The sequence below is a fragment of the Coregonus lavaretus genome (assembly GCF_964263955.1).
Source record: "Coregonus lavaretus genome assembly, chromosome: 31".
Classification (NCBI taxonomy): Eukaryota; Metazoa; Chordata; class Actinopteri; order Salmoniformes; family Salmonidae; genus Coregonus; species Coregonus lavaretus.
Window position 1 is genome coordinate 6,539,801 of NC_140018.1, and position 22,409 is coordinate 6,562,209.

General features: G+C 46.3%; 2 protein-coding genes across 2 annotated transcripts; one reads left to right on the plus strand and one right to left on the minus strand.

The window, feature by feature from the left end:
- Positions 1-2,373: 2,373 nt before the first annotated feature.
- On the minus strand, positions 2,374-20,899 carry LOC311106877 (cleavage and polyadenylation specificity factor subunit 2). Its single transcript, XM_084149265.1, has 15 exons — positions 20,749-20,899; positions 20,238-20,403; positions 19,805-19,964; positions 19,374-19,479; positions 19,002-19,131; positions 16,739-16,854; positions 16,333-16,520; positions 11,034-11,324; positions 10,738-10,838; positions 10,215-10,418; positions 9,705-9,860; positions 9,177-9,399; positions 8,372-8,695; positions 5,941-6,075; positions 2,374-3,625 (listed from the first exon to the last, which is right to left on the minus strand). Exons 2-15 carry the CDS (start codon positions 20,384-20,386, stop codon positions 3,533-3,535), a joined length of 2,376 nt encoding a protein of 791 aa, XP_084005391.1. The 5' UTR covers positions 20,387-20,403; positions 20,749-20,899; the 3' UTR covers positions 2,374-3,532.
- A 206-nt stretch (positions 20,900-21,105) lies between these two features.
- LOC311107038 (NADH dehydrogenase [ubiquinone] 1 beta subcomplex subunit 1-like) lies at positions 21,106-22,309 on the plus strand. The gene is made up of 3 exons (XM_084149492.1): positions 21,106-21,156; positions 21,721-21,865; positions 22,121-22,309. The coding sequence occupies exons 2-3, from the start codon at positions 21,726-21,728 to the stop codon at positions 22,155-22,157; spliced, it is 177 nt and encodes a 58-aa protein (XP_084005618.1). The 5' UTR covers positions 21,106-21,156; positions 21,721-21,725; the 3' UTR covers positions 22,158-22,309.
- Positions 22,310-22,409: the final 100 nt, after the last annotated feature.

The following is a 22,409-nucleotide window of genomic DNA, read 5'->3' on the forward strand; positions in this document are numbered from 1 at the left end:
GATGAGCCGGAGAGCCAGGTCTCATTCTGCTGACTTTAGCTGTAACTACATGACAGTGGGAGCTAGGCTAGGGTAACATCCAGACAGTCACACACACACACACACAAACGATCAGCTGTATCTCATCCATAGCTCCATCATCTCGATCACCCAGCCCTTTGTCCTCCATTCACAAATGCAAACAAACAACAAAAAGCACCATTGTCTTATCACAAAGGCAACATGGCAGCTGTCTGTATGATTGGCCCCTGGGATAATCTGGCAGCGAGCTGCCTGCCTTTGTGGATGGATTTGTGCTCACAGGGATCGCCTGCCTTGCATTGTAGGCCAGTGTGAGGAGCAGGTTGCGTAAGAGGATCACCTCAGTAATGGTGTAATTCAGAGGATGCTCAGCCCATTGCATCCCCAGCTCCCCCAGCCATGCAGCCCCGAGCCAGCCCAGCCCCTCCATGTTTGTTTTACAAGTGAGTGGGCATGACTAGCTCCCCTGCAGAGGGCCATTACCGCAGGAAGACGCTGGCATAGGGGGATTACCCAGCCTCATGGAGTCGAGGGGGAATTAAAGATCTAGAGACAGAGGGAGAGAGAGGTGAGAGGGAGGGGATGGAGAGAGAAGGGAGGGGAGAGGGAGGGGAGGAGAGAGAAAGGGAGTGGATCCCTCCTCCTCCTACCCGCATGCAGGAAACCAGGGATGTTTCACACCCACATGAAACTGTTCATACCTTCTGGAGCCCAATGAAAGCTGGAATGGGATTTTGCTTTGTATGTCTGTGCCATATGTTATGCTTAGAACATTCTGTTTCCTAGAAAACCACTCCTCTTTCACATTATTCCATTGATGTCACTGGCAGCATTAAGTGGTCAGCCTAGTACAGAGAGAGAGAGAGAGAGAGAGAGAGAGAGAGAGAGAGAGAGAGAGAGAGAGAAGCTATGAATAGATATACATACAGTAGATGGGACTTTGCGTTTGTCCTAATATCCTCTCTTGTCCTTCCACCCCATGGTGCACATAAATCAGGAACACAACAACAGTGACTTGACTAATTTAACCTGATCTCAGGATAGATTATAAGGGCACTTGTTGAGTGAGTAGGGGAGAAAGGGCCTTCGTCCCATATGGCAGCCTATTTCCTACTTTTACAAGGGCCAATAAGGCTCTGGTGCACTATATAGGAAATACGGTGCCATTTTGGATGCAGTCAGGGCGCAGAACCCGCATGTCTCCTCCCTGGCTCCGGGGTCTTAGTGGACCGAGGTGGCAGAGCGACTCATGATGTCCCATGGACACGATAGGCAGGCTTAGCTGCTCGTTACATTAAAACAGGGGCTTCTGTGACAGAGTCAGCATTATGAAATCTAAGAGGATTACGCTGATGGACATTTCTGGCGTTCCCGCCGTCAATTATCAAAATGAAAAGCAGTGACTGGGCAGGCCTGGCATGCCCTGTGGCACAGAGGAGCCTCTATCTCTCTCGCTCTCTCTGTTCATCCGTCTCCTTTTCTCTGTTTACCTCTCTCTCCATCTCACTGTCACAGAAGGGGTTACTGACGTTCACAAGTTTTTTGTGTGTGTGTGTGCCTGTGCCATGGATTATAAAAAAGGGCATTTAAATTTTAATGTTTCTAAAGTGCAAAACTGTATGTTACATAACTGTCCTGTATAAAACTGTCCCAGCCGCATGTCAGTGGGCCAGCCGTCCATGCTGCATATGCCTATAACTCCCTCCATCCATGACCCCTCTATCTATCTCTCTCGGCCCACCCTGGCTAGTGTGTTTATCGCCCACCGTCCTCTGATTGGCTGCGGGGTCATACGTGGGGGCGGAGTTCGGTGGTCTACTAGCCGACAGGACGGAGGTTGGTGTGACGTCATTGAGCGTGAGAGAGTGTGTGTGTGAGGTAGGGCGGTGCTTTGTTGTGGTGGGTAGAGCCACGGCAGTGACCATGTGGAAGGGACGGCTGGTCTAGGGCCCACCCTGGGGATTAGCACAACGCTGCCTGCCTGCGAACGCAAATCAGCCGATACGATGTGCCCCCCACTGCTGCAGCAGCGGATATCAGCCAGTGACAAGCCACGCCCTAGCAGAAAAAAGCTCCCTCCCTAGAATCATCCCTGTCACAACACTAACACCCCCATACAGCCCCACACACACAGGCACCCTACTCCCTTTATAGTGCACTACTTTTCACCATAGGGCTAAAAGTAGTGCACTTTAAAGGAATTAGGGTGCCATCTAGGACACATAGGTCTACTGTACACACACACACACACACACACACACCAAGCCTCCTGATACAATGGTTCATTTAAACTTCACAGGGATAACAACATCGACCTTATATGTGGATTAGAAAACAACACAAACCAGCGAGCCATTTTAAAATCCATTTTAACTTTCCTCTGTCTCATAAGAAACCCGATTTCAGTTACCTGAAATACAAGCATGAGAGAATGGACTATTCTAGCGTGTTATTGACATGACAGTGAATTATACTAATTTATCAAGATATCACTGCAGGGACAATGTCATCTCTAACCTGGAATTGCCACTGTGTGAACACATTTTATTAAGGGAATGTGAGGTGGACAGAATGGCTGAAAAATGTCTCCATCTGGTGTTACCCCACCGTCACTGCAGCAGTACAGTATAACAAAGCCCCTGTAATGAGACTAGCCTACATACAGGCAATTCCATTTCCATTTAATCAATTCAGGAATTAAACTGAAAAAAAAAATATATATATATATATACGGACCTCATTGAAACACAGTTTACTTCCTGAATTGACTGAATTTAAATGGACCCCAACCCTGCGTGCAGAATATACATGTCTCGTTCCCCTCTCTCAACCCACGGCAAAACATATAGGAAACAAACCAATTTATTTGTTCAGAACAGGGAATTTAAAAAGGTGCAATATGCAGTAATCGCTCCACCCTTTGCTGGTTGCATAAATTCTAATCGTTTTCCTAATTTCAGTTTATGTGACCAAACAAGCAATGTATAGTGTAGAGAATCATTGTACCATTTAAACCACTGTGAAATATCTTTAAAGCTGGTGTACGAATCCGAAAGTAAAAGATGCAAAAACAAAACGTAAGAACGATGTTGGGACTCTCCAGTGGTGAGCTTTCGCCTCGCCAGCCAGTCTAGTCCAGAGCCGAGGGGGCTTGAGGAGAGGTAAAAATGACCCTAAGGGTTATCGTTCGTTCGCACATCATGTGTTCGCATCAAGAGGTCACTCCAGAAGAGCCCATCTGTCTCTCACTGCGGGGGGGGAAAGACGCACAACAAACATAACAGTAAACAGATTTTTAAAGGGGGGAAAAAAGGACAAATCAACATTGCGGTTGGAAGTCAAACAGCTGGAGAGACTCCGGAGGGGAGCTCAGGTAGCCTGTGTGTGGAGAACACCTAGAACCCTGTGGTCCTCTGGGTAATAGTCCTCTCTCCTCTCCATCCCTTCTCCTCCTAACGGAATGTCTGTGTGATACTGTCATGGCTGACACCATCTCTGCTCCTCCTCTCTCCTACAGCACAGCATACTGCTGATAGAGCAGCTCACGTATCTTATAGTAGTCATCACATAGGCATCCCTCCAGGCCGATGCGCCCAGCCTCCGTCTGTACAGGAGAGGAGAGGAGAGGAGACTAGGGTTAGAGGGGGTCACAAAAAAAGTTTACTTTCACAAGTAGATGCGAAATGGAGATTGAGTGGTGCTGACTTTTGTACACAAACAGAAATGGTTTGTTGGCACATAGGTTAAAGTCTTGGCTCTTCAGACTGCATACTGCTAATCGCCAACTCTGAATAAAATTGATGGTGTCGTTTCCGCGTCATCGTTCCTTCCCCAGAGCATTCTTGTAAATAAATAAGAATTGCTTTTCAATTAAATTCAAGTTAGATACAGTGGGGAGAACAAGTATTTGATACACTGCCGATTTTGCAGGTTTTCCTACTTACAAAGCATGTAGAGGTCTGTAATTTTTATCATAGGTACACTTCAACTGTGAGAGACGGAATTTAAAACAAAAATCCAGAAAATCACATTGTATGATTTTTAAGTAATTAATTTGCATTTTATTGCATGACATAAGTATTTGATACATCAGAAAAGCAGAACTTAATATTTGGTACAGAAACCTTTGTTTGCAATTACAGAGATCATACGTTTCCTGTAGGTCTTGACCAGGTTTGCACACACTGCAGCAGGGATTTTGGCCCACTCCTCCATACAGACCTTCTCCAGATCCTTCAGGTTTCGGGGCTGTCGCTGGGCAATACGGACTTTCAGCTCCCTCCAAAGATTTTCTATTGGGTTCAGGTCTGGAGACTGGCTAGGCCACTCCAGGACCTTGAGATGCTTCTTACGGAGCCACTCCTTAGTTGCCCTGGCTGTGTGTTTCGGGTCGTTGTCATGCTGGAAGACCCAGCCACGACCCATCTTCAATGCTCTTACTGAGGGAAGGAGGTTGTTGGCCAAGATCTCGCGATACATGGCCCCATCCATCCTCCCCTCAATACGGTGCAGTCGTCCTGTCCCCTTTGCAGAAAAGCATCCCCAAAGAATGTTTCCACCTCCATGCTTCACGGTTGGGATGGTGTTCTTGGGGTTGTACTCATCCTTCTTCTTCTTCCTCCAAACACGGCGAGTGGAGTTTAGACCAAAAAGCTATATTTTTGTCTCATCAGATCACATGACCTTCTCCCATTCATCCTCTGGATCATCCAGATGGTTATTGGCAAATTTCAGACAGCCTGGACATGCGCTGGCTTGAGCAGGGGGACCTTGCGTGCGCTGCAGGATTTTAATCCATGACGGCGTAGTGTGTTACTAATGGTTTTCTTTGAGACTGTGGTCCCAGCTCTCTTCAGGTCATTGACCAGGTCCTGCCGTGTAGTTCTGGGCTGATCCGTCACCTTCCTCATGATCATTGATGTCCCACGAGGTGAGATCTTGCATGGAGCCCCAGACCGAGGGTGATTGACCGTCATCTTGAACTTCTTCCATTTTCTAATAATTGCGCCAACAGTTGTTGCCTTCTCACCAAGCTGCTTGCCTATTGTCCTTTAGCCCATCCCAGCCTTGTGCAGGTCTACAATTTTATCCCTGATGTCCTTACACAGCTCTCTGGTCTTGGCCATTGTGGAGAGGTTGGAGTCTCTTTGATGGAGTGTGTGGACAGGTGTCTTTTATACAGGTAACGAGTTCAAACAGGTGCAGTTAATACAGGTAATGAGTGGAGAACAGGAGGGCTTCTTAAAGAAAAACTAACAGGTCTGTGAGAGCCGGAATTCTTACTGGTTGGTAGGTGATCAAATACTTATGTCATGCAATAAAATGCAAATTCATTATTTAAAAATCATACAATGTGATTTTCTGGATTTTTGTTTTAGATTCCGTCTCTCACAGTTGAAGTGTACCTATGATAAAAATTACAGACCTCTACATGCTTTGTAAGTAGGAAAACCTGCAAAATCGGCAGTGTGTCAAATACTTGTTCTCCCCACTGTACACATACAATAGGTCATTTTGTTGACAAACAGGCCACCCCATGCACCCTTTGGGTTTATTTACCCTTTCTCATGTAGCAGGTCAGGGAAGGGGTTGGCTTATGCTGTCAAGAGAGCTGAATGGAAGGAGCCTTGGCTAGTGAGCAGGAGCCGATCTCCTATTTGTGTAGCGTGGCAGCTTGATGTTCATGTACACCCCCTGGACAGGACGCTAGTCTATCACAGGGCCTTACCCCCAATCTATCTCCTTAATGCTGAGTGCCAAGCAGAGACTTTGGTATGACTCGGCCGAGGATCGAACTCCCAACCTCAGGGCAGACACTAACCACAAGGCCACTGAGTTGGTGCAGAATGAACACAGAGCTGAATGAATAACCATACTGTGTGTTGGGGGGGGGAGGTGACAGACGGATGGAAAACTCACCCTGCGGACAGCCACCATGTTGTTACACACCAGCACTCCTCCCACAAACTCAGCCTGAATGCCCTCCCTCAGCAGCACCTGCTTGAAGTCGGACAGGCGCGGCTCGTTGATGAACACTGACTGGTGGCCTGGGATCTGTGAGTTAGACAGGGTGTGCATGGTTTAGAACCACATCTTCTTTCTATACACCTGATCCCAGACCATTGGGACTCTGTGGAACTAAAACCATACAGTCGCTATACATCAGAGGTGAGTTTAACAAGGCTTCTGTTTGCGGCGAACATGTTACTTAGTAACAATTTCAGTTGAACGATTTGAATGGATATTCCAAAATGTTATGGTAAAACATTGAACAGCACATTTTTTGTAAGGATTACTGTGGCATTTTACAGGCAATAATCAAACTGTAAATCACTTTGCTATTACTTATACATGACTACATGATTATTTGTAACGGCAGTTTAGACCAGAAACAGACACGTTTGTCGCACACTACCGTCTCAAAAAATAAAACGCAACATGCAACAATTTCAAAGATTTTACTGAGTTACAGTTTATATGAGGAAATCAGTCAATTGAAATAAATTAATTAGGCCCTAATCTATGGATTTCACGACTGGGAATACAGATATGAATCTGTTGGTCACAGATATGTAAAAAAAAAAATGGGCCTCAGGATTTTGTCACGGTATTCCTGTGCATTCAAATTGCCATCGATACAATGCAATTGTGTTCGTTGTTCGTAGCTTATGCCTGCCCATACCATAACCCCACCGCCACCATGCGGCACTCTTCACAACGTTGACATCAGCAAACCGCTCGCCCTCACAACGCCATAAACGTGGTCTGTGGTTGTGAGGCCGGTTGGACATTGAAGGTAGCTTATGGTAAACATTGTTGGAGGCGGCTTATGGTAGAGAAATTTACATTCAATTCTCTGGCAACAGCTCTGGTGGACAATCATCCTGCAGTCAGCATGCCACTTGCACACTCCCTCAAAACTTGAGAAATCTGTGGCATTGTGTTGTAACAAAACTGCACATTTTAGAGTGGCCTTTTATTGTCCCCAGCACAGGGTCCACCTGTGTAATGATCATGCTGTTTAATCAGCGTCTTGATATGTCACACCTGTCAGGTGGATGTATTATCTTGGCAAAGGAGAAATGCTCACTAAGAGGGATGTAAACAAATTTGTGCACAACATTTGAGAGGAATAAGCTTTTTGTGCGTATGGAATATTTCTGGAATCTTTTATTTCAGCTCATGAAACATGGGCCCAACACTTTACATGTTGCGTTTATATTTTTGCTCAGTGTAAATGGAATATGTTAGCTAACGTTTGCAAACTATTTCCCTTGTTGAATGCACCTCTGATCTTAGATCAGTTGGACTGAATGCACTCTGTGGAACAACAAACATACAGTTAATATACTGGTAAATCTGATCTCACATCAGTTTGACTCTCTGTGGATAAGTGCAACCACAACTACACAGCTTCTGATCTCATTAGTTTTGACCATATTATAATTAATTCATTTTGAAATATGGAAATCTAAATTTGGTTGATCAATGTTTACCATAACATTTTCACCTTAGTTTTGGTAAAGATTAAGATGCTGAAGATGTATTGACATCTGTGCACTCCCTTCTCTCTCTTGCTGAATTAACCACAGGCTAGCTTCCTTCCTGTCCATTCTGCTGCTCTCTGTGTCTATTCTCCTATTGTTCTCTGTTTACCAACAAGGTGAACCCATCATTTCCCCCTCTGAATAAAAAAGTCCTGGGATCAACTCTGTTGTCTCTCTCTCCCCCTGGGGGCCAGCTCTCCCTCTGGGGCCAGCGCTCTCTCTCCCTCTCCCCCGGGGCCAGCGCTCTCTCTCCCTCTCCCCCGGGGCCAGCGCTCCCTCTCCCTCTCCCCCGGGGCCAGCGCTCTCGCTCCCTCTCCCTCGGGGCCAGTGCTCCCCCTCCCTCTCCCCCAGGGCCAGCGCTCTCTCTCCCTCTCCCCCGGGGCCAGCGCTCTCTCTCCCTCTCCCCATGGGGCCAGCGCTCTCTCTCCCTCTCCCCATGGGGCCAGCGCTCTCTCTCCCTCTCCCCATGGGGCCAGCGCTCTCTCTCCCTCTCCCCATGGGGCCAGCGCTCTCTCTCCCTCTCCCCATGGGGCCAGCGCTCTCTCTCCCTCTCCCCATGGGGCCAGCGCTCTCTCTCCCTCTCCCCATGGGGCCAGCGCTCTCTCTCCCTCTCCCCATGGGGCCAGCGCTCTCTCTCCCTCTCCCCATGGGGCCAGCGCTCTCTCTCCCTCTCCCCATGGGGCCAGCGCTCTCTCTCCCTCTCCCCATGGGGCCAGCGCTCTCTCTCCCTCTCCCCATGGGGCCAGCGCTCTCTCTCCCTCTCCCCATGGGGCCAGCGCTCTCTCTCGCTTGCTCTCTCTCACCTCGTGGGCGGGCAGGGGCTCCAGGGTGGGGATGACATCACTCTCCTCTGACGGCTCGCGCACGTCCTCGCCAAACAACGTCTTCATGGCGCGCTGCTGCGCAACCACGCTATGGTCCGTTGTGGCGTGGTCAGCAGGGGTCACGTCCATGGCCAGCTCGCTGTCTTCCACAACCTCCTCGCCTTTCACTACGCCCTCCTCGGGCAGCACGCCTGTGTCCACCTTGACCACACGCATGTCAAGTACACCGTCGATCCACGCCAGCTCTGTGTCCTTGGCGCGGCAGAACTGCAGCGAGCTCACCAGTGAGTCTTTCAATCGCACCTGGGGAAGAAGAATACAACATCTTATGTACATACGACAGAAAGTGGTTAAGCTCAACGTTTACATGTTTCTATACGTTTCTGCACACAAATAAACTGCTCCTGTAGCTCAGTTGGTAAACCATGGTGCTTGCAACGCCAAGATAGTGGGTTTGATTCCCGGGACCACCCATACGTAATATTTATGCACGCCTGACTGGAAGTCACTTTGGATAAAAGCGTCTGCTAAATGGCATATATTATAATATTATTATAAACCTTATACACAATTGATCCATTGTCTGGTCCAGAATTCTAAGATGGCTTGACCTGGGTTTGATTAGTTACAGTAACAGTTACTAAAGCACATCAACTTTCTGACTGGTGAATTGTGATAACATAAAAATATATATCAATGGTTCAATTATTCACAGGGCATTAGTAAAAAAAAAATCTGTCAAAAAATATCCTGCATGAGCATGGACTTATGTATGACATTCTACCTGGTAGATGTGTGTCTCACTGGTGGCGTCTACAGTCTCCTGCAGCTTCGGCGTGTAGACCTTGATGTCCTTGGTGAAGGCCTTGCAGGACTCGGCCAGGTCCAGGCTGGCCTCGGGGGGCCCGTGCACGATCACCAGCTGCCGCGGCTTCATCTGGTTAATGATCTTCTTGATGGAGTCGCCGTCCGAGCGGCCCTCGTAGTCGATGTACGTCACTCTAGCTCTGCACAGGAAGATCAGACCAGAATTGATCATTTCTCAATATTTCAAATATGCATTATTAAGATCAAACGTGTGTCAAAACAATTATTTATAGGATCATATTAGAAAAAGATAATAAGGCACTATTCATATTTTGCGCAAATAAAAAATTACTTTATAGTCTTGGCATGTCCACAAGTATAATTAAAATCACAAACGTACATTTTTCCTTCCTTGTAAGTCATTAGAATATATATCAGAATGATTTGTGCAGTGAGAGGCTCTGAATACGTCTGCTCTACATTTAGGTGGGTGGAGCCCACTTACTTGATCTCTAGGTTCTCTGTAGTGGAGGTACACTTGGTGGGTACTTTGGATGAGGAGTCTTGGTCCATGGGTTCGTCCCCGTTGGCCATGCCCGACTCCAGCTTGTTCTTCTCCTCCTCTGTGGCCTGGAGCTCTGGTACCAGGAAGTCCTCCGGTCTGGAGACAGACAGTCATTCATTAGTACCTTATTGTGTGACCTCATCTGGAGCTGCTACAACAACAAATCCAATGCATAGCTAGAGCTCATTATCCAAAAGGTTTCTACGTTACCTGATCTCTCCATAATACTAGTACACTGACTACAGTACCTGATCTCTCCATAATACTAGTTCACTGACTCCAGAACCTGATGATCGCTCCATAATACTAGTTCACTGACTCCAGAACCTGATGATCGCTCCATAATACTAGTTCACTGACTCCAGAACCTGATGATCGCTCCATAATACTAGTTCACTGACTCCAGAACCTGATGATCGCTCCATAATACTACTTCACTGACTCCAGTACCTGATGATCTCCCCGTACTCGTCCCATTTGACCCTCTCCTCGTGGGTGGGGAACATGGGGTAGGACTTCTTGGCCTGTTTGAAGAAGCTGCCCTTGCGGACGCCGTCTCCCTTCATCATGAGGTCGTGGTGTTTGGTCTTCACTACCGCTGGCAGCTCCAGGTCATCCTCCATGTCGCTCTCGTCACTCGAGTCCAAGTCCACCCTGAGATAGACACAAATATATTAGACACGCACAATCTCGCTGTGTTTTGTCACCACAAAGACAAACACATCTTCATTCATGGACACCAACTGTGCTGTTATGTGGTGGTCTCACCTAGTTACCTTAAAATGGATGCACTGTTAGTTGCTCTGTATAAGAGCGTCTACTAAATGACTGAAATTAAATTTGTGCGCACACATACAAACACACAGAAAACAGCTAAACAATACCACTAACCCACCTGGAAGAATATTATTCACAGTGCTGTAGTATTGTAAATATGAACAGGCCAGAAATAAAGAAAGTGTCAGTGACTCACTCTTTTTCTTCTTCAAGTTTTTTGGCAGCTTCCTTCTTCATTCTCTCTTTCTCCAGGTATTCTTCCAGCTCCCTGCCTTCCAGCTTCACCCGTTTCCTAATCTGTCAACATGACAAGAAAAATAAATGAAGGGGAAGGGGGGCGTTGAGAAAGCCAGTGTGACACATCAAGCTGTTTCCACGCTTGAGTTGAGACAGGAAGAGCCATATGGACACGCTGCACTAAAACAGATCAATCCAAAACTCTGAGCCAACATGGCCGCTCTTCTTCCCTAAAGCCTTCTCTTATAGTTTCACCTCCAGGTCCAGCATCTTCTCCCCGGGGTTGTCGATGAGGTAGCGGCCCAGGGTGCCAGGCGTGGTACGGTAGGTAAGGATCACAGAGTTCTTGGCGTCCTGACACCATTGGATGAAGAGCTCGCGGGAGAAGCCAGACTCCAGGTCGGGCTGGCTGCAGAGCACCACCTTGGGGCTGGGCACGCGGGCCAGGTCGGCCAGGCTGTGGCAGAGGGACAGGTGGCGGAACTGGAAGGGGTTGTTGCGCTTGTCTTCGAAGCAGCGCATCAGCTTGTCACTCATCCACTCCACCTGTAGGGGAGAATATAACAGAGTCACGAATACTGTTACCATGCCTATTACAATGACAGAGTGATGCGACACAGACTGTATGGGCTACCGTTTGTGACATGCTACATTTTGGGAAAAAGATTAATTCCATGCCACAAAATGCAAACATTTTACTATCTTTCAAAAGACACAGCATGTTACAAACGTGTTACAAATGAAACCCCACATGAATGAGTAGTGAGCACAATTGAAAAGTGAATATAAGCACACATATGTTCACTACCGCTCAAAAGTTTGGGGTCACTTAGAAATGTCCTTGTTTTCCATGAAAACATACATTAAATGAGTTTGAATAGGAAATATAGCAAAATGCATAGGAAAATGTAGTCATTGACAAGGTTAGAAATAATGATTTTTAAATATAAATAATAATTGTGTCCTTCAAGCTTTCGTCAAAGAATCCTCCATTTGCAGCAATTACAGCCTTGCAGACCTTTGGCATTCTAGTTGTCAATTTGTTGACGTAATCTGAAGAGATTTCACCCCATGCTTCCTGAAGCACCTCCCACAAGTTGGATTGGCTTGATGGGCACTTCTTACGTACCACACGGTCAAGCTGCTCCCACAACAGCTCAATAGGGTTGAGATCCGGTGACTGTGCTGGCCACTCCATTATGGACAGAATACAAGCTGACTAAATAGTTATTGAATAGTTTGGAGCTGTGCTTTGGGTCATTGTCCTGTTGTAGGAGGAAATTGGCTGGAGTGATAGCCTTCCTTCTTCAAGATCCCTTTTACCCTGTACAAATCTCCCACTTTACCACCACCAAAGCACCCCCAGACCATCACATTGCCTCCACCATGCTTGACAGATGGCATCAAGCACTCTCCAGCATCTTTTCATTTGGTCTGCGTCTCACAAATGTTCTTCTTTGTTATCCGAACACCTCAAACTTCGATTCGTCTGTCCATAACACTTTCTTCCAATCTTCCTCTGTCCAGTGTCTATGTTCTTTGGCCCATCTTAATCTTTTCTTTTTATTGGCCAGTCTGAGATATGGCTTTTTCTTTGCAACTCTGCCTAGAAGGTCAGCATCCCGGAGTCGCCTCTTCACTGTTGATGTTGAGACTGGTTTTTTGCGGGTACTATTTAATGAAGCTGCCAGTTGAGGACCTGTGAGGCGTCTGTTTCTCAAACTAGACACTATTGTATTTGTCCTCTTGCTCAGTTGTGCACAGGGGCTTCCCACTCCTCTTTCTATTCTGGTTAGAGCCAGTTTGCGCTGTTCTGTAAAGGGAGTAGTACACAGCGTTGTACGAGATCTTCAGTTTCTTGGCAATTTCTCGCATGGAATAGCCTTCATTTCTCAGAACAAGAATAGACTGACGAGTTTCAGAAGAAAGTTCTTTGTTTCTGGCCATTTTGAGCCTGTAATCGAACCCACAATTGCTGATGTTCCAGATACTCAACTAGTCTCAAGAAGGCCAGTTTTATTGCTTCTTTAATCAGCACAACAGTTTTCAGCTGTGCTAACAGAATTGCAAAAGGGTTTTCTAATGATCAATTAGCCTTTTAAAATGATAAACTTGGATTAGCAAACACAACGTGCCATTGGAACACAGGACTGATGGTTGCTGATAATGGGCCTCTGTACGCCTATGTAGATATTCCATTAAATCAGCGGTTTCCAGCTACAATAGCCATTTACAACATTAACAGTGTCTACACTGTATTTCGGATCAATTTGATGTTATTTTAATCTACAAAAAAATTGCTTTTCTTTCGAAAACAAGGACATTTCTAAGTGACCCAAAACTTTTGAACAGAAGTGTATATGGTACTGGACCTGGGTAAAAACATTTGAGATCTTTCAAATACTTTTTAGCTGTGCTCGCATGATGCAACTGAACCAATGCAAATCCCACCCATCTGGCACTCCAGGCAGCTGAAGCACACACTCAGATTTGTCTGGTACTGTATGGTCATGTTGACGACGGACTCGCTCAAGCTGTCGGGACTAACCCACAACGTTAGACACGGACACGAATGATCTGCTTGGCGTGTTGACACACTGGTGGTTTGTTGTGGCCGAGTATTGGTGCTAAACCGTGTTGTTGGAGTCCGGCATGCTAGCTGGCTGTGGCGTCTTATGACTAGGTGCCCTGGACGATTTTCACGGAAGAATACTGTACCAAGTTAGCTAGCTGAATAAACTAAGTTAGTCTATTCCTACAAAACATTGAACTGCTGTAGTTTACAAAAATTATAGTTTCTGAGGTGGAAGTTGGGAGAGTTATATTTGGATGTTGTGGTGAGGGAGGCCCCGCTGGTGAGGGAGGCCCCGCTCTCTCCTTTCCCAGATGTTTAGTTAATTTCATTCCGATCTCCTTTGCATTATTGTAGCCATTTTCTGTAGCCTGTCAACTATGCCTCTGTCTAACCCTGTTCTCTCCTCTCCGCACAGGCTATACAAACGCCTCACACCGCGTGGCTGCTGCCTCTCTAACCTGGTGGTCCCTGCACGCACCACCCACGTGGAGTTCCAGGTCTCAGGCAGCCTCCGTCCCCCCCTACTCACAAGGCAGGCAATACGCTTGACCTCATCTTTACTAGATGCTGTTCTTCTACTAATCTCACTGCAACTCCCCTCCATGTCTCCGACCACTACTTTGTATCCTTTTCTCTCTCGCTCTCCTCCAACACTACTCACTCTGCCTCTACTCAGATGGTAATGCGCCGTCGCAACCTTCGCTCTCTCTCTCCCGCTACTCTCTCCTCTTCCATCCTATCATCTCTTCCCTCTGCTCAATCCTTCTCCCTCCAATCTCCTGATTCTGCCTCCTCAACCCTCCTCTCCTCCCTTTCTGCATCCTTTGACTCTCTATGTCCCCCATCCTCCCGGCCGGCTCGGTCCTCCCCTCCAGCTCCGTGGCTTGATGACTCATTGCGAGCTCACAGAACAGGGCTCCGGGCAGCCGAGCGGAAATGGAGGAAAACTAGACTCCCTGCAGACCTGGCATCTTTTCACTCACTCCTCTCTACATTTTATTATTCTGTTTCTGCTGCTAAAGCCACTTTCTACCACTCTAAATTCCAAGCATCTGCCTTTAACCCTAGGAAGCTCTTTTCCACCTTCTCCTCCCTGCTGAATCCCCCCCCCTCCTCCCTCTCTGTGGATGACTTCGTCAACCATTTTGAAAAGAAGGTTGACGACATCCGATCCTCGTTTGTTAAGTCAAATGACACTGCTGGTCCTGCTCACACTGCCCTACCCTATGCTTTGACTTCTTTCTCCCCTCTCTCTCCAGATAAAATCTTGCGACTTGTGACGGCCGGCCGCCCAACAACCTGCCCGCTTGACCCTATCCCATCCTCTCTTCTCCAGACCATCTCCGGTGACCTTCTTCCTTACCTCACCTCGCTCATCAACTCATCCTTGACCGCTGGCTATGTCCCTTCCGTCTTCAAGAGAGCGAGAGTTGCACCCCTTCTCAAAAAACCAACACTCGATCCCTCTGATGTCAACAACTACAGACCAGTATCCCTTCTTTCTTTTCTCTCTAAAACTCTTGAGCGTGCCGTCTTTGCCAACTCTCTTGCTATCTCTCTCAGAATGACCTTCTTGATCCCAACCAGTCAGGTTTCAAGACTGGTCATTCAACTGAGACTGCTCTTCTCTGTGTCACGGAGGCTCTCCGCACTGCTAAAGCTAACTCTCTCTCCTCTGCTCTTGTCATTCTAGACCGGTCTGCTGCCTTTGATACTGTGAACCATCAGATCCTCCTCTCCACCCTCTCCGAGCTGGGCATCTCCGGCGCGGCTCACTCTTGGATTGCGTCCTACCTGACCGGTCGCTCCTACCAAGTGGCGTGGCGAGAAGCTGTCTCCGCACCACGTGCTCTCACCACTGGTGTCCCCCAGGGCTCAGTTCTAGGCCCTCTCCTATTCTCGCTATACACCAAGTCACTTGGCTGTCATATCCTCACATGGCCTCTCCTATCATTGCTACGCAGACGACACACAACTAATCTTCTCCTTTCCCCCTTCTGATAACCAGGTGGCGAATCGCATCTCTGCATGTCTGGCAGACATATCAGTGTGGATGACGGATCACCACCTCAAGCTGAACCTTGGCAAGACGGAGCTGCTCTTCCTCCCGGGGAAGGACTGCCCGTTCCATGATCTCGCCATCACAGTTGACAACTCTGTTGTGTCCTCCTCCCAGAGTGCGAAGAGCCTTGGCGTGACCCTGGACAACACCCTGTCGTTCTCCGCTAACATCAAGGCGGTGACCCGATCCTGTAGGTTCATGCTCTACAACATTCGGAGAGTACGACCCTGCCTTACACAGGAAGCGGCACAGGTCCTAATCCAGGCACTTGTCATCTCCCATCTGGATTACTGCAACTCGCTGTTGGCTGGGCTCCCTGCCTGTGCCATTAAACCCCTACAACTCATCCAGAATGACGCAGCCCGTCTGGTGTTCAACCTTCCCAAGTTCTCTCACGTCACCCCGCTCCTCCGCACACTCCACTGGCTTCCAGTTGAAGCTTGCATCTGCTACAAGACCATGGTGCTTGCCTACGGAGCTGTGAGGGGAACGGCACCTCAGTACCTTCAGGCTCTGATCAGTCCCTACACCCAAACGAGGGCATTGCTTTCATCCACCTCTGGCCTGCTGGCCCCCCTACCTCTGCGGAAGCACAGTTCCTGCTCAGCCCAGTCAAAACTGTTCGCTGCTCTGGCACCCCAATGGTGGAACAAGCTCCCTCACGACGCCAGGACAGCGGAGTCACTCACCACCTTCCGGAGACACTTGAAACCCCACCTCTTTAAGGAATACCTGGGATAGGATAAAGTAATCCTTCTACCCCCCTCTTACCCCAACCCCCCCCAAAAAAAAAAAAACATTGTAAAGTGGTTATCCCACTGGCTATAAGGTGAATGCACCAGTTTGTAAGTCGCTCTGGATAAGAGCGTCTGCTAAATGACGTAAATGTCATGAAAGGGTATGTGTGTTGCTCAGACCTGAGACTTGGAGAACTCCACCACGTTGTAGCTGACGTTGTTGAGCAGGGCCAGAGAGTAGACCCCCAGCCCAGCGTCCTTCGTCCTCCAGATCTGGTCCAGCAGCTGAGCCAGTTCCAGCACACGGCCTGCCGTATCCACCGCGATCAGCACGTTGCCGTCGCCGCGTAGGGTCTCCATCACATTGGCTGAAGGGGGGGGGGGGGCGGACGGACGATTGGCCAATCAGTATTTTTTTAAAGATTCAACCGATAGGTATTACTGTAGCCTGGTCCCAGATCTCTTTGTGTTGTCTGGCCAACTCCGCTGGTCATGACGTGCCAGTGACCACAAGAGTTGGTAAGACAGCACAAACATATCTGTGACCAGGCTAGGATTGCAGATGATTGAGTGTTGATTAACTTACTAAGGAGCTGCTCGTCCCTTTGCTTGCGACGCGGCTGCACGTATGTAGCATTGAAGGAGTCTGTGATGAGGAGGGAGGGACGACTCACCGACTCCAACGTACACCCATTCAGGTGGCTGGAGAAAAGAAACAGAAAACACTAACCATCTTTCCCCCTCTCCTCTAGCCAATAGAACATACAAAATACGGCCAACAAATTGGTGACGAGGTAACATTAAGAAAGTTTAAAAATACATTTCAGCAGCTACAATACATGCTCTTTCCCTCTCTCATCTCTCTCTCACACATCTCTCTCACTCTACTCATCTCTATCACTTTTCACAACTCTCTCCTTCTCTCTACTCACATCTCTCTCTTTCTATCCCCTCTACTCACATCTCTCCTCTCACATCTCGAGTGTTTGTTTAATAGCCTACTGATTCCTTGCGGACCAAGCCTCACGCAACCACAACATGTCTGATAAACAATTTCACGAATTTGGCTGTTATTAATCTTTGCTATGCTGTAATAAAGGCTTTACACTTTTCTTTTCGTTAGAACAGCCTCTCTGGTATTATTTATGATTTATTTTGTGTTGTTTACACTGTTCCAGATTGTTAGAAAAATAATATTATTAATAATAATCCTCCTTCTCCTTCTTATTGTTATTATTACTATTATTATTGTGATCATCATTACATCATTGTCATTATCATTAGTAGACTTAGTATACCAGCCTTGTATAACCACCATCGAGCTGTAGGTTTAAGAGCGCATCCTGTTTAGACTTAATACTGTAACTTAGGCCTATATTCCAATATGTATATAGGCTACTACTGTATCAATCAATAATTCATGTCATCACACAGCATGAGTCATTCATGACTTTAAATGCAATCAAGCATTTTAGTTTTAAAATAACAAAGCGACCCTTGAATAATTAGTAAATAAACCATTCCATGTTGGTAACTGCATTCACGAATGCATGCGACTGTTTTTAGTCTTTGCTGTAATAAAGGCTTTCCAAAAAAGTAATAAAACGTACAGACTCTACGGTACGCTTATTATTTATTTAGTGTTGTTCCAAAAGGTCAGAAAAATTATATTGTAATCTAACAGCACCTGTTTGGCACACATAATATGCACGCATCGCTTGATCCTTACCTTCTTTTTCTTGATCGCCAGTATTTTCCACAACTAGTCAAATTTATTCCACACATCTGACTTCCCCTTTACCTCCTGAGCAACCAGTAAACATTCCCCCGTTTCCAGTTTGTCACGTCATCTGCATCCATTTTGCTGTCACATACGTTCCGGTGTTCAGAGTTTGTTATAACCAATTTATTAATGTGATTATGATATGCTATTAGCTCAGGCCCTATTGGTCACGTGCATGCGATGCATACATGTGTCACGTAAAGAGAGCAAGGATTGAGGAAATAGGGAATGTTTTTCCTAAACAAATGAGGGATTTCGTTAACAGAACTGTTCAGTCAGAAATGGCTGTAATTATTTTGCAGGTTCAGCAACACGGACAGCATGATAAACATGTTGATATGCTGTGGTGGTCACTGCAGCAGGGAGGAGAGAGACAACGGGTGCTAGTCACACAGTCACTCGCTGTCTTTTTTTTTTAACACAGCACAGCAAGTCTGAGCCCAGCACAATCAAATAAATTGCAGTCGGACTCCCTCTAGTCATCTGTGCACTTAAAGCATCAGACAAGCTCAGTGCATATAGTTGATTTGATTAAAACACATAGGATGTGTCTATATATGGAAAAATATATATACACATGATTGTAAGTCGCTCTGGATAAGAGCGTCTGCTAAATGATGTATAAGTAAATGTAAAATCACATTTAGACCAATTGATTGGTCGAAAGAACAGACGACTCTCGGTCGACCAATATCTTGTTTTTTTAGGTCGGGGACGGCCCTACTCTCTTTCCCTTCTACTCACATCTACCTCTTCCCCTCTACTCACACCTCTCTTCCCCCTCTACTCACACCTCTCTTCCCCCTCTACTCACACCTCTCTTCCCCCTCTACTCACACCTCTCTTCCCCCTCTACTCACACCTCTCTTCCCCCTCTACTCACACCTCTCTTCCCCCTCTACTCACATCTCTCTTCCCCCTCTACTCACATCTCTCTTCCCCCTCTACTCACATCTCTCTTCCCCTCTACTCACATCTCTCTTCCCCTCTACTCACATCTCTCTCCCCCTCTACTCACATCTCTCTCCCTCTCTCTACTCACATCTCTCTCCCTCTCTCTACTCACATCTCTCTTTTGTGGTTGAAGTCCACAGCGTAAACAATCTCCTCCTCCCCATCCTTCACAATCTTCCAGATGGTCCCTCCAATCATGTGACCAGCAGGAAGTGGAGTGATGGACAGACCATGTCCTTTCCCTGTCAACAAAAAGTAGAAAGGTCAATTGAACCAGTGTTTTTTGCTAGAACAAAGAGATGAATAAAACAGGAGTCAATAGAAATTGGACAGACCATGTCCTTTCCCTGTCAAATAGGAAATATGGATTACTGTAGCCCAGTGTTATGGTTTGAACAGATACAGTACATTACTCAGCAGGAGTCAATAGAAATTATATATTATAATTGAGTCATTATGTAACACTGATACATGGATTACTGACCTTTCAGATTGACAATCTGGGAGTACTTCAACTGCTGGATTTTGTCGAAAGCGCAGTCCACATCATCCAGGGTGAACAGGTTGAAGTCCTCAGTGTTGTTGCGTGACTACCAAAACAACATATCACAATAGTGAGAATAGTTTTACAGTGCATTGTTACCTCTTGTACTTCCCCCCTTTTGGTTTTTGCCCTAGCACTACACAGCTGATTGAAATAATCATCAAGCTTAGATTATTTTAATCAGCTGTCTAGTGCTAGGACAAAAAACACAACGTGCACCCCTTGGGGTCCCCAGGACCGAGTTTGGGAGAGCTGGCATAGGACATTGCATACATCCCCTAGCCTGGTCCCAGTTCTGTTTGTGCTGTCTTGCAGCGTTGGCAAGACAGCACAAACTGATCTGGGACCAGGTTAACACACCTCTGTCTCACCTGATACAGGTCATACATGAACATCTGACCCATCTTGTAGACGGGGATGGTGGCGTATATGGGGCAGTTGAGGCCCAGCTTGCCCACAGCGTAGGGCAGGGCCCCCAGGTGCAGGGGGTCGGGATGGGAGAGGAGCACCGCGTCGACCTGGTGGACATACCTGGAGAGGAGAAGGAATGGCCCGTTAGAGATCTGATTGACTGGGGAAAGTTCTAGTTGTTGACTTTAGGAGTCCATTCAATTAAGACTGTGGTGGGGATTTCTAGATAGCTTACATCAGAGATTCTCAATTCGTAACTCCAATAACATTTTGCCCTGCCCGATGTGTACCCAATCATTAGGCCTATGTTCTGAGTCTTCCCAAGTACTCCCTTTTGATATGCCAAATACACCATTGAGAACTACTGGCTTAGATTATGATGGGACTTTCTACCTTTTCATGGCATCAATGATGTCCATGGAAAAGCTCTCATCCCAGCCACAGTCCAGGAGGAAGCGGAACTCATCCACCTGCAGCAGGTAGCAGAGGGCAGACTCCTCCTGCACCCCTGACACAGCAGTCAGTTTGATAATAGACGTCATTTTCCTCAGTTATCATACTGCAGAGACATAGAACCATTAGTTAACAAGCTATTAACAAGATTATATTTTGAACCACTTTCACATGCAGCAATATGACTGAGGCATGCATGTATTGTAAACAGAAAATTTTAAACAGCCATGGTCCCTAAATGGTACGGACATGATACAACTTCACAGCAGTTTCAAGATTTACTAGCCATATTAACACTATTTATCATACAGGACTAACGTTAACTAGTTAAGAGATCCCAAGCTAAAGTCATTGTTAGCAGTCCCAGCTAGCTAACGTTAGCTAGCATGCTAAGTTTGCTAGCAGGCAAATGTTACTATTACAATGGGCAATAGACTAACGAGTAACATACCATCAAGTGCCATATACGTTTTAACTTCAACTGAGCAAAAAATTCAATAACATGAAGAGTCTAACGTTATAATATTATGACATTTTTAGCAACGATTGTCCACACTTCTTTCATCGAAGCAGACATGTTTGCCGCTGAAATGTCAAAGGTCACTGGGAGATACCATATAATCAGATTTATGGCGGCGTAAATATAAATAATTTTACTGTCAAAGAAGAAATGCACTCGTTTTAGCATTCAAATGAAAAGGATCTTCCAGACTAATTCTTATATTCTGAAGTTCAAGCCATATTGAATGAAAAAGCATTCTTCATTACTTACCGTTACAAGTTAACACCACCATTTTAGAGCAGTTGGTAGGGTCCAATGTCCTCTGAAGCCCAATGAGCGAGAGAAGCTGAAGGCTAGGTAAAATGCCACTTTTGTATGCTTTTTTATAGGTTAATTCTTAGTTTGCTATATGTATTTATATAGCCGTGCGTGCAATACTTCAAATGTATATCTTGCAATCGCAACATACTGTAGAATTATTGTGGGAAGAACCGAGGCTTAATTGCTTGCTAGATAAACAGCTGGAGTCCAGAGTCATTAAATAGAGAAAGGCGTCTTCTGGAGGGGGTAGTTGTTAAGAGCCGCAATGTTCGGTCTGAACATGAACACTCATCGCTTGCGGTACGGTTTTGGAAGCATAAGGACCTTATCTTTCATAATGGCAAATAATTTTCAAAAAACGAAAGGTTACATTGATACACACCTTTCTATATGGTTAGGGTTCCCACATGGCCATGTTACAGTGCTTGTTTACGGAAGACAGAGGAGACTACCTGTTCTAATTAACAGCAGAAACAGACTGGCATACATACTAGTTTATTATGCTCTCACAGTTATAGCTGCACCAAATATTTATTATATACGAGTTGTGGCTGCATACAGTATACTGTAAACTCCTATTGTGTGTTTTGCACCCAACAGGAAACATGGTGAACTTTGCTGCCCTGATGCGTGACCATTGGGTGAACATATTTGTTCCCCTTGGCTTTGTGATCGGGATCTACATGGACAGAGCACAGGACCAGAAGCTGACCGCTTTCAGGAACAAAAGCGCATTGTACAGCAGGTGAGTTATAAATCTGCACCCACACACCAATACCAGATTCACAATATAGAGGCGAGCCATACCTGCATGGATATTCTCTTTTCACATTGTCCTTTTCAGAAACTATGGCAGATGCAAGACCAGGCCGGCCCAGTACAGCTTGGTCTTGTGGTGTGAATCAGGCATCAGCATCTAGCCTTCATATGAAAGGATACATTCTTAGCAATAATCTAAGTGGGTACTAACGGTCCTCTGAATATTCTTCCTTCTGTATAGGGAGCTGAAGCCAGGTGAGGAAGTCACCTGGGAGTAGACCCACCCATCACCTGGAATATTTATTGTGCCCAAGTCACATCTTCTGTTGTGTGAATGATGTTTTCTGGATGGTCTTCAAATCAAGTATGCCGATAAGAAGTTTCTGTATCTTTAAGGGTTGTATCGACCAATAAATATGTCCCTTTGTCATCCAGTCAATCATTTGTGTGATGAAGTATACACAATTGTAGCGATAATGTGAAGTTGGACATTTCTATTACAATGTACTTCCATTAGCAACACACACACA

What these genes read in the sequence shown, in the direction of transcription:
- LOC311107038 (XM_084149492.1), top strand. Translation starts at nt 21,726, where the DNA reads ATGGTGAACTTTGCTGCCCTGATGCGTGACCATTGGGTGAACATATTT. An exon ending in AAAAGCGCATTGTACAGCAG is followed by an intron (nt 21,866 to 22,120) that starts GTGAGTTATAAA and finishes CCTTCTGTATAG; the next exon opens with GGAGCTGAAGCCAGGTGAGG.
- LOC311106877 (XM_084149265.1), bottom strand. Translation starts at nt 20,386, where the DNA reads ATGACGTCTATTATCAAACTGACTGCTGTGTCAGGGGTGCAGGAGGAG. An exon ending in TCATGTATGACCTGTATCAG is followed by an intron (nt 19,480 to 19,804) that starts GTGAGACAGAGG and finishes TTGTTTTGGTAG; the next exon opens with TCACGCAACAACACTGAGGA. An exon ending in GTGAGACACACATCTACCAG is followed by an intron (nt 8,696 to 9,176) that starts GTAGAATGTCAT and finishes CTTCTTCCCCAG; the next exon opens with GTGCGATTGAAAGACTCACT.